The sequence below is a fragment of the Tupaia chinensis genome, unplaced genomic scaffold (assembly GCF_000334495.1).
Source record: "Tupaia chinensis unplaced genomic scaffold, TupChi_1.0 Scaffold148792_1, whole genome shotgun sequence".
Taxonomy (NCBI): Eukaryota; Metazoa; Chordata; class Mammalia; order Scandentia; family Tupaiidae; genus Tupaia; species Tupaia belangeri.
In genome coordinates this window covers 152,170-164,464 of record NW_006208639.1, presented here as the reverse complement: position 1 = coordinate 164,464, position 12,295 = coordinate 152,170, and the positions used below count along the sequence as shown (strand labels likewise).

At 38.5% G+C, this 12,295-nt stretch overlaps 1 protein-coding gene across 9 annotated transcripts in view; it reads right to left on the bottom strand.

Moving 5' to 3' along the window:
* ICA1 (islet cell autoantigen 1) overlaps nt 1-12,295 on the bottom strand; it is a 204,919-nt gene that overhangs the window by 162,227 nt on the left and 30,397 nt on the right. For 3 of the 9 annotated variants that reach the window (XM_006170622.3, XM_006170620.3, XM_006170625.3), the window contains exons 2-3: nt 7,533-7,566; nt 1,886-2,051 (exon numbers count right to left, since the gene is read on the bottom strand). In XM_006170622.3, coding sequence (XP_006170684.1) covers nt 1,886-2,051; nt 7,533-7,566 — 200 coding nt within the window. Of the gene's footprint in view, nt 1-1,885; nt 2,052-7,532; nt 7,632-12,295 lie in introns of all 9 variants that reach the window. The other 6 variants (XM_006170626.3, XM_006170621.3, XM_027769142.1 and 3 more) reach the window with 3 other exon arrangements.

Genomic DNA, 12,295 nt, shown 5'->3' with positions numbered 1-12,295 from the left:
AACGAGGATAAGAGAAATTAAGAAGTTCTTTCAAAGTTATAACGCCTAGCAGATGGACTAGTAGCTCAGCTCCATCTCATAGAAAACTGAGTCTCAAAGTCAGCCTCTCTCTCATTGGGCAGCATAAACATTAGAAAGTTATTCTTAGATTGGTTCTATCCTCAGATGAACAGAATGAATCAGAACCCCCTTTCTCAAGATAGACTTATATAACTGACAACTAACTAACATGTCTTCCGTTAACCTCTCTGTTCCAAGATAATCGTGGTTTTGGGAACCAGCAGTTAGCGTAATGGCTGCAGTTCACGTTCCGGACCCGGTGGCTTAAAACTCATGCCGGGTGCGTGTGCGTGTGTGCCCAAGATCCCAGGAGGAGAATGGGGGAGAAAGGATTGCGGCGTGACCATCCCCCCAGGGGGTGATTTCTCGCTTTCTGTCTCTATGTCTCTCTCTGTCTGTCCAGTGAGTGCACGCGCCCTATAGCAAAAACCTCTCAAAGAAAAAAAAAAAAGGATAATCGTGGTTTTGACCATCCTAGTTACTCTTGGAAAGTTTTATGAAACCTTAAACTTTTTGCTTTAGCCCACTAAATGTTTAACTTATTGTTGCCTTTAACTTACATTAAATTTAGAGATAATTTTGATTTTGTTTTAAAGAGAGATTTTTGCTGTCGGGCACATGTGCTTACTGGAGAAACAGAGACAGAGAGGCAGAGGGTAAGAAATCACTCTTGGGGAAGGTGGGGGGAATGGCCATGCCACAATCCCTTCTCCATTCTCCTCTTGAAATCTTGAGCACGTACGCACATGTGCTCAGAGGGAGTTTTAAGCCGTCACGTCCAGGACTCGAACTGTGGCCAACTATGTAAGAGTCCAGTGACGTAATCATTATACTATCTACTGGTCCCTAATTTTGAAATTTTATTAGGCCTTCTAACATATTTCTCTTAGTGTCCTGTCATTCAGAGAAGTAAAAAGTATGCTTTCAAAATTTTAATCTAAACTGTAGGCAGAAATGTCCAGCATGACAGGGAGTCTCCAGCCTTCTACCCATTATACAAATACCCTAGAGCAATCAGATACTGATTCTGTTTACTGTATCATTAAATAATCTAACTAAAATAACTGCTTGGCTAATTAATTCTAGAATTTTCCAGAGTTTAATGCCAACCTTATTAGATTCTATTTTCTGGGATATTTTACTGAAATATCTTTTTTTTTTTTTTTTTTAAAAAGTAAATATTTATGTGATAATTGTCTTCTAAAACCTCTCGAAACCTTTCTAATTCTGATTTCACAAATATCGCTAGCAGACAGCTCTTAGACTATGTTAATTTTTTCAATAAATATTTATTGAGAATTCACATGTCATGCATTCCAACTACATGTCTGAAAAACAAATTAGCTGAGAGCAGGCTGGAGGTTACAGGAAAATTTGGAGGTCTTAAAAATTATGCTGGGGTAGGGAACCAGCAGTTAGCGTAATGGCTATGTCGCTGGACTCCCACGTAGTCGACCGCGGTTCGTGTCCTGGACCCGGTGGCTTAAAACTCACGCCGGGCGTGTGTGCATGCGTGCCCAAGATCCCGAGAGGAGAATGGAGGAGAAGGGATTGCGGCGTGACCATCCCCCCTGGGGGGTGATTTCTCGCTTTCTGTCTCTATGTCTCTCTCTGTCTGTCTGGCGAGCGCACGCGCCCTACAGTGAAAATCTCTCCAAAAAAAAAAACAAAACAAAAAAAATTATGCTGGGGTTGAAGTGATCTAATACTAGATTCTACACATTTTAAAATATAAAGCACACCCACACCTGCCCGTGTGAGTACACATTCGGATCTTGACCTGAGTAAAATTGCTGCATTGGGGACTGAAAGCATCAGAGCTCACCTCTAGCTTGGCATCCAGGTCTGCGTCGGAGGCAACAACATGTTCATCTTCCTTTTTTCCCGTGGCTTTAATAAAGGCCTGCTTCGTTTCCCAATACTTCTGTTGCATCTTATTTACAACGGACTTATCTTGAGCATATCGATCCTGTAAGTCCCAGGGATAACTGCTGAAAACATTAAAAATACTATTTATTCATGACCTTTATAAAGACTTAAGATATTTTAGTATGAAAGACTCTAAACATCACTTCTCATTATACGTTGACATTGACAACATTAACAAACATAGTTGTACTTGTTTATGTGGTTATGATCAAGAAAATTGTTGGGACCCGCAGTTAGCGTAATGGCTGTGTTGCTGGACTCCCACGTAGTCGACTGTCCCGGACCTGCTGGCTTAAAACTCATGCTGGGTGCGTGTGCGTGCATGCCCAAGATCCTGAGAGGAGAATGGAGGAGGGATTGCGGTGTGGCCATCCCCCCTGGGGAGTGATTTCTCACTTTCTGTCTCTCTGCTTTGCTTTGTCTGTCTGGCGCGCGCACGCGTCCTATAGCAAAAAAAAACTCTCCAAAAAAAAAAAAAAAAAGAAAGAAAATTGTCAACTCTTCCTAACTAAAACCTTAAGTTAGAGTGAGAACATCTAGAATCTTTTGCAGGAAATTGAGAAACTAAACCTGGAAAAAATTTTAGATAATCAATAGGTTGGACACACTCCTTTTAGAGGTGGAGAAAACGAGGCTAGGCCAGGCAGGGTGACTGGCTCCAGGCAGCCGAGGGAGTCAGAGATAAGGCCAGACACCACACACTCTTGCCACTCGACCAGTACAGCCAACACTGAAGTGATGGCAGGAAAATAGAGATAAGACGTAGAAAAATAGCAGGCTTAAGATTTGTTGAAGAGGAATGTAAAACAGACTCATAAACTAGCAAACAGAATGGTGGTCACTAGGGGCTGGAAGTGGGGGGGAAGATGGGAGACGGGTAATCGTTCATTAATGGGCGTGAATTTTCAGTTCTGCAAGATGAATAAGTTGTACAGATCTGCAGCACACACTGTGCCTTTAGTTAACAACATGGCATTGTGCATTTCAGTGAAAAATTTGTTAAGTGGGTACAGCTCATGTTAAGCGTTCCTTTCGCAATGAAAGAAAATAAAATAGACATTTTAAATCTGTTAGATTTCTGGTGTTAAAACTTTTTTTTCAACACAAACATTTAAAATAGGAAGTCAGCCTTGAGGAAGATTAGAATGAAGAGCAAATCAGCAAATTAAAAAGTAGGTAAAGAAGAAATGATAAATAAAATTGAGAATGAAATGGAATTCTGTAAAATTGACCAGGGTACCCCAAATACTGATAGAAAATTTGCTGTCAGTGCTCCATTCTCCCTTCCCTGCCCCCTGCTTCATCTACATCCTTCTCTAAAGGACTTCCTCCAAAGATCCACACAGGACCCCAGGCAACACCCCTCTTGAGATATATACCTTTCTCCACCCTATCTCAACATACTTAAAATGTGCCAGACTTTTGTCCTAAAACATGAGTTGCTTTGTACTACTACATCAAAATACCAGTATCTAAAAACATGACAATTTATGCTCTCCTTTAGTTATAGGTTTATTAAATTGACAATTTTCAACCCACACACTTATTCTTAAAAAGTAATTCAGATGGCCTTATTTTATTTTATTTTTTTAGAAAGATTTTCCTATAGGGTGCGTGCACTTGCTGGAGAGACAGAGAGACAGAAAGCGAGAAATCACCCCTCAGAGGGGATGCCATGCTGTAATCCCTTCTCTTTCATTCTCCTCTCAGGATTTTGGGCATATGTGCATACATATATGCATACACGCCCGGAGTGAGTTTCAAGCCTCTGGGTCTGGGACTTGAACCATAGTTGGCCGTGTGGGAGTCCAGCAACATAACTGTCACACCATCTGCTGGTCCCCAGATGACTTTCTTTAGATTTTCTCTGGAGAAAAAAAGGATTATGAATAATTTTTATGGTCTATATATTTCTACATTATTTAAAATAAAAAAAAAAACTGTTTTAGGTTTTTGCCTTAGGTCATGTGTGTTTGCCAAAGAGACATTGAGAGGGAAAGTGAGAAATCACCCCCAAAAGGGGATGACCATACCGCAATCTTTTTTCCTCCGTTCTCCTCTTGGGATTTTGGGCATGAATACACACATGCTTACTATGATGTTCAAGGGGCTCGAACCATGATTGGTCACATAGAAGTCCAGTGTTTTAACCACCACACCACTGCTGGCCCCATTTAAAAGTTTTATCATGAGCTCATGTCAGAGAAAATGAAACTATATACAATATCTACATAAAAGATCATTTTTCTATATATGCAAAGTCTTCAATAGTTCATGGAAAATGTGTCATATAATAAAAGCATATGCATGGATTTTAATTTTTTTCACCAGAATGAACTCCTACTTTGATTTCATTTTTCATATAACTTTTGAAGTCTCCTTATAATATGCACATTAAAAGATCAGAAGGATATATTGCCAAAGACTGTGGTTATTTCAGGGGAATGGAATTCTTAAGACTTGGGCATAGATGGACGTCTTTGTATTGCATTTTTTTTAGCCAAAGATTATGGATTAGTGGTGGTTAAGGCGCTGGACACTCCCACATGGCCAACCAGGGTTCGAGTCCTGAATCTGGTGGCTTGCTTTCTCACTTCCTTTCTCTTCATCTACATCCTTCTCTAAAGGACTTCCTCCAAAGATCCACACAGGACCCCAGGCAACACCCCTCTTGAGATATATACCTTTCTCCACCCTATCTCAACATACTTAAAATGTGCCAGACTTTTGTCCTAAAACATGAGTTGCTTTGTACTACTACATCAAAATACCAGTATCTAAAAACATGACAATTTATACTCTCCTTTAGTTATAGGTTTATTAAATTGACAATTTTCAACCCACACACTTATTCTTAAAAAGTAATTCAGATGGCCTTATTTTATTTTATTTTTTTAGAAAGATTTTCCTATAGGGTGCGTGCACTTGCTGGAGAGACAGAGAGACAGAAAGCGAGAAATCACCCCTCAGAGGGGATGCCATGCTGTAATCCCTTCTCTTTCATTCTCCTCTCAGGATTTTGGGCATATGTGCATACATATATGCATACACGCCCGGAGTGAGTTTCAAGCCTCTGGGTCTGGGACTTGAACCATAGTTGGCCGTGTGGGAGTCCAGCAACATAACTGTCACACCATCTGCTGGTCCCCAGATGACTTTCTTTAGATTTTCTCTGGAGAAAAAAAGGATTATGAATAATTTTTATGGTCTATATATTTCTACATTATTTAAAATAAAAAAAAAAACTGTTTTAGGTTTTTGCCTTAGGTCATGTGTGTTTGCCAAAGAGACATTGAGAGGGAAAGTGAGAAATCACCCCCAAAAGGGGATGACCATACCGCAATCTTTTTTCCTCCGTTCTCCTCTTGGGATTTTGGGCATGAATACACACATGCTTACTATGATGTTCAAGGGGCTCGAACCATGATTGGTCACATAGAAGTCCAGTGTTTTAACCACCACACCACTGCTGGCCCCATTTAAAAGTTTTATCATGAGCTCATGTCAGAGAAAATGAAACTATATACAATATCTACATAAAAGATCATTTTTCTATATATGCAAAGTCTTCAATAGTTCATGGAAAATGTGTCATATAATAAAAGCATATGCATGGATTTTAATTTTTTTCACCAGAATGAACTCCTACTTTGATTTCATTTTTCATATAACTTTTGAAGTCTCCTTATAATATGCACATTAAAAGATCAGAAGGATATATTGCCAAAGACTGTGGTTATTTCAGGGGAATGGAATTCTTAAGACTTGGGCATAGATGGACGTCTTTGTATTGCATTTTTTTTAGCCAAAGATTATGGATTAGTGGTGGTTAAGGCGCTGGACACTCCCACATGGCCAACCAGGGTTCGAGTCCTGAATCTGGTGGCTTGCTTTCTCACTTCCTTTCTCTCTGACTCTCACCCTCTGTCTCTCTCTGGTCTAATTAAAAAATAAATGAATGAATATATTAAAAAATAAAATAAATAATTTTTAAAAAGGAACTTTCGAGATCTAATAAACATTCTGTCACTACCCATCGTTTAGTAAATGAAGACTCTTAGGTTTTAAAGGTTAAGAATCTTGTTCCATCATACAGGATTAAAATCCAGGCCTCTAAATCCCAGTCTACTTCTCGTTTCAATGTATTCTGCAAACTGTGTGTTTCAGTCCAGAGCTATGAAGTGGAGCAAGTGGGAGAAGGAGTTGGAAAAGGGTCCCTTTCCGAGGACTTTTCGGTCTCTTTTTGGTGAGTTAACTATCTCCCTGAGCCTGCTGTCAGGATGTGACAGTCATGAGGGTCACAAGACCCAGTCAGCCCACTGTTAAGAGGCAAGATTAAAATAATGAGGAACAATTAAAAATAAAGGTCTGACACTTGTAAAAGAACTGTCAAATGGGGATACTCAGGGAAATTAAATCCCTTTGCCATTTATTAATTACTTTTTAAAACTCATTACATTTTAAGACATGCACGAATTCTTTTGAAGTTTGACATTTGATATAACAGAGGACTTAGGCTTGATTGCCTCTCTACTGAGAGGGGAGGAATTAGAACGTGTATTCCTTATTATAATTAATTGTACATTTGAAAAATAAAAATATGCAATGCATTTTTTTTCATGATACAAATTAAGATAAAACTTGACAAAGATCTGCTTTCTTGGGTCACTGGTTCTAAAAGATTCAGAAACGTTCCTTGAAGAGCACTGGACCTCATACTGCTTAGGTGCCTTTAAGGCACATAAATGACAGAGCTAACGTTGCCATGTGATGACCACATCTATTTTACTCAGCATCATATACTTCTAACCATAACTGGCTCCTCGGTGTTCATAAAGTTTGAAGTCATGACTATCCATTAGTAAGTCGTAGAATCATCATTCCTTATTCTATAGCTGCCTTATATAAAATTCCCTTATAACTCTAATGTTAGAAGTTATAAATAAGAAAAATGATTAAAAAAATGCATCAACTCATTACATTAAAAAATAATTGTGGTGGGGCTGCCAGGTGGGATGGTGGATAAGGTGCTAGACTTTCATATGGTCAACCACAGTTTGAGTCCTGGAGCTGGTGGCTTGAAACTCACCAGGCATGTATGAGTGCATGCCCAAAATCCTAAGAAGAGAATGGAAGAGAAGGGAGTGTAGTATGGCCATCCTCCTTGGGGGGTGATTTCTTGCTTTCTGTCCTCTTATCTCTCCTGTGTCTCTGGAAAGCACACGGACCCTAGAGCAAAAAAATCTCTCTTAAAAATAAAAAGAAATAATGGTGGTAATTAACCATCATTAATTTCTTAAGAAAAAAATTATACATAAATAAATTTCCTAGGGAATATATATTCAAGAAAAATTTACAATACTGTTTGTTACTTGTTTTTTAATATCAGATTTAGTATGGATATTGACTTTGGCTATACTCAGTATTGGAGACAAGCTAACAGGTTATTTACTCTAAATGTGTGTCTCAATTTTTCCATTTTACTTCATGTCTTCCACTTTCATTTGCCTCTTCCAATTTAGCAAAGATGACAAATTACTTACCATTTATGTCCTGACATGTTTTCTTCTTCTTTTTCTATTGTTGATGATTTGGGGAGAAGGGGCAGAGAAAAAGCATGAAAGGATAAGTTATATTATAACCTGAAATAAAACAAACGTTTAACAATTACACACTGTATTATAGTTATACATTAGCCCAACACACATAAAATTTTTCAATCTAAGTTATTTGTGCATTAGAAGATTAAACTCTACTAGATGGTAATACTGAACACTGGTGTAGAGAAAAATTACGCAAGTAGCAGTGAAAGAAATACCTCAAATGAAACTTGAGAAGAAAACAGGCAGTTTGAATAAAAAAAAAAAAGTTGTAGAAGACTATATAAAATATGATACCATTCATATTAAGTTTAAAAACATGAAAAACAGGGCCAGCCAGATAGGGTAGTGGTGAAGGCAGCTGGATTCCCCAAGGTTGACCGTGAGGCTCATGCCCCAAACCCCGTGGCTTGAAAACCACACTTGGAGCATGTGCATGCTTGCCCAAAATTCCAGAGAAAAGTTTGGGAGAGGGGATTGTGGTGTGGTCACCCCTCCTGCGGGGATTCTTTCTCATTTTCTCTCTCTCTTGCCTCTCTCTAGAAAATGTGTGCACCCTATAGCCAACAAATGAACAAAAAACAGGAAAAACAATACTACATATTATTGAGGTATGCATATACTATCTAATGGAAGAATAATGAATGTCTTAGCAATGATAAATATGTAATTCCAGATAACAGATCACTGCAGGGAAGGGAAGGGGATGCGTCTGGAGAAAGATATGCAGTGCTTCAACTGTACACATTGTAATGTTCTCTTGGTTAAGCTAAGTGGTGAGCATATTGCATCTGCATGCCTCTTCATGGACCTGAAATATTTCACAATCAATATTTTAAAGAAATGAACTAGTACTTTGCAAAAATAAAACAAAATGAAATTTAAAATCGCGAAAGAATTGATAAATTAGAATGGGATACTAAGGTGGCTACAAAAGAGAAAACTACATTATGTGAAATACAGCCTTGCATTGTATTTTCATCTCATTAGTAAATATGGGAGTGACTTAATACCCTCACTCCATTTGCTCCACTCGTGGAAGCAAGCTGCCCGCAATGGCAGAGCTAAGCAGCCCAGCCACCACGCTAGCCCACACTGGCCTAGCAGGGACTGGAACAAATGGAGAACCCACTACCTGAATGGCTAGCCTCTGGCCAGACACAGAACTACTGACTACCAAAGTAAATGCTCAGCATATGGAAACGAGCAAAATCACAAAATCATTCTAATCCTTCTCCCTGTCTCAGAAAGAGTCCTGGCAACCAGTACCCGCAAAATAATTAGGGATTCCTAGGCTTTTGCAAAAAAAATTTTTTAAGAGAGTTTTTATTTTTGTTTTTTTGGCTATAGGGCATGTGAACTCCCTGAAGAGACTGGAGAGAGACAGAGAGACAGAAAGCGAGAAATCACCCCCTGGAGGAGATGACCACACTGTAATCCCTTCTTTTCCATTCTCTTCTTGCAAACTATGGGAACGCATGCACACATGCCCAGCATGGGAGTTTTAAGCCATCGAGTCTGGGACTCGAACCGTGGTCAACTACATGGGAATTCAGCAATGTAACCGTTACATCTGCTGGTCCCTGCAAAATTTCTTAGAATTAAATTAAGAAGTTGAAATGCCAGGCTTCAGGTATGGGGAAAAGAGAAGGAGGAAAGGAATTTTCAGAGTGCCCAGTGCTTCTGAAATGACATCATCCTGGAATCAGCCTTTTGTTGTTTAGTACTTTTATTAAGTCTAATAAATAAGAAATAAATGGGAACATGGAACAATGTGGCATTAATCACTATTTAAAAATTTAAATTCTTTTTAAGGTGGCAACAGAACAGTTTCATTTGAAGCTTAATATATAACCGCTGTCATTTACACATTTGGGGTAAAAATCTTTTAAGAGGTAACCTTAATTCATTGCTTTTCCCCCTTTCTTTCTCCTTTTTCATTTCCTTAACTCTATGCCAATATAATTTTTTCTTATAATTAAAAAAAGTACATTTAATCACATATATCTTTACAGTGTATAACATTTCTTTTTCCAGCACAATTATGATGCAGATAAGTCAAGACAAAGACATTACTATGCACATCATCATTAGTAAATAGCTTTTCAGTAAATTGCTTTTTTTTTTAGATTATTATATTTTTATTCCCATCTTTTTTTTTTTTTTTTTTTTGAAACATTCAGTCGCTATACATCATTTGTGGAATCAGCCTTTTTCTTCCTGTGAAGGACATCCAGATACGTGGGAAAGTTGCTTTGGGAACGGCATTCAGGATGAGTAAGCTTTGCCTTCCCTCAGGGCAACCATGGAGAAACTACAAACTCCCGGTCCTCTCTCAGAACCCACACAGCTTCACTGCAAGTACTCATTGATTTTATTTAGCTCAAAATTTCCAAGAGAGATTGGCCCTGTCGCCTAATGGTTAAGGAGGCTGTATATCAATGGCTGACGTGGTTCAAATCCCAGCCCCAGTGTCTTGAGAAACATGATATGCATGTGTGCAAGTGCCCCAAATCCTAACTTGGATGGAGAAACAGAAGAGACAGATTTACTGCATGCTCACACCCCACTGATGGTTGCTTTCTGCATCTTCCTCTCTCTCTGTCTCTCTCTGGAGAGTGCACATGTGTACTGGCAATCAAAGATTTTTTTTCCAATAAAAAAGAATTTGTTCAAAGGAAGTAAAATTATTATATTCTTGCAATGAGTTCAATTTCAGCATGAACCATTAGGTACTTTTGATTAATTTTTTTCTATTGTAGTAAAAACATAAGTTTACTCACAATAATTTTTAGGGGCAGAGTACAGTAATGTTAACTAAATGTGTGTACATTGTTGTACATCAGATCTCTAGAACTTTTTCATCTTGCATAACTAGAACTCTGTACCCATTGGACAACACCCCCTTTTCCCCTCCCTCCTGTCAACCACTGTTCTACTTTTTGATTTTATGAATTTGATTACTTTAGATATCTCATAGAGGAATGATTCAGTATTTGTGTGTTTTGTAATTTTCTTATTTCACTTAGCATAATGTCCTCAAAGTTCACATATATTGCAGCATATGACAGAGTTTCCTTCTTTCGTAAAGCTGAAAAATAGGAGCCAGCAGGTGGCATGGTGGTTAAGATGCTAGACTCCCACATTGTCAAGCATGGTTCGAGTTCCAGACCCAGTAGCTTGAAAATCATGCCAGGTGCACATGTGTGCATGCTCAAAATCCTGAGAGGAGACAGGAGAAGGAAATGCAGCGTGGCCATCCCACGTTGGGTGCTTTTTTATTTTCCCTTTCACTGTATCTCTCTGGTGAGCACACATGTCCTATGGCAAAAACCTAAAAAAAAAAAAAAAAAAAAAAGAAGCTGAAAAAAATATTCTATTGTATTTACATACCACATTTTCTATATCTATTCATGTATCAGTGGGCATTCCGGTTGCTTCCACATCTTGGCTGTTGTGAATAATACTGCTATGGATACAAGTATACAAACACTTCTTTGAGATCTTCTTTGCAATTCTTTTGGTGTAGTTCCAGAAATGCTAGATCATAGGGCAGTTCTATTTTTAATTTTTTGAGAAACCTTTATACTATTTCCCACAGTAGCTGCGTCATGCATCATTTTATAATCTCAACAATGATGTGCAAAGTTTCCAATTTTTCCACATCCTCACCAAGGCTTATTTTCATTTTTTTAAAATATAATGGCCATCCTAACAGGTGTGAGATACCACCCTAATGATTAGTGATGTTGAACATCATATGTTTGTTTGTATATTGCTTTATTTGTATATTTCCTTTAGAGACTTGTCAATTCAAGTCCCAGGCCTAGCAGCTTAAAACTCACGTGTATGTGTATGCCCAAAAATCCTAAGAAGAGAATGGAGAAGAAGAGATTGCAGTGTGGCCACCCCTTAGGAGATTATTTATAACTTTCTGTCCCTCTGTCTTTATGGCAATGTTCTGCAAGGTATTTTTTAATAGGCTATTTGCTTTGGGATCTTCTGGGTATTAATACACTTATTCCTAGGCCCTGTCCCTTAACCTACTGAACTAGAACCTCTGAGAACTGGTCTAGGAATCTCCTTTTTATAAGAGGCTTTGCAAGTAATTCTTAAGCATGTTAAAGTCTGAGAGTCACAGTTAAATAGCATACAGAAAAAAAAATCCTTTTCATAAATGGATCTCTTTTGAACAAATGATTGGATTATGTGGCACTAGAGCACAGGAATTATGGATAAACAAAATCAAGACAAGTCTAGAGGACATATCTGTATGTCTCATGAGAAGGCAGCCAATGTTTGCATATTATCTTTTTATATGTTCTAATTTCATACATCAGAGACAATAAATATTATAAGATTTCCTGGGACCAGCAGTTAGTGTAATGGCTATGTCTCTGGACTCCCATGTGGTCGACTGTGGTTTGAGTCCCGGATCCGGTGGCTTAAACTCACGCCGGGCACGTGTGTGTGCGTGCCCAAGATCCCGAGAGAAGGATGGAGGAGAAGAGATTGCGGCGTGGCCATCCCCCACGGGGGGTGATTTCTCGCTTTCTATCTCTCTGTCTCTGTCTGTCTGGCGAGGTCAAGTGTCCTATAGCAAAAACAAACAAACAAACAAACAAACCTCTCAAAAAAAAAATTATAAGATTTCCTGACTTAATTCATCTCACCTTGCTCTATTACCTCTTTTTTTTTTTTTTTTC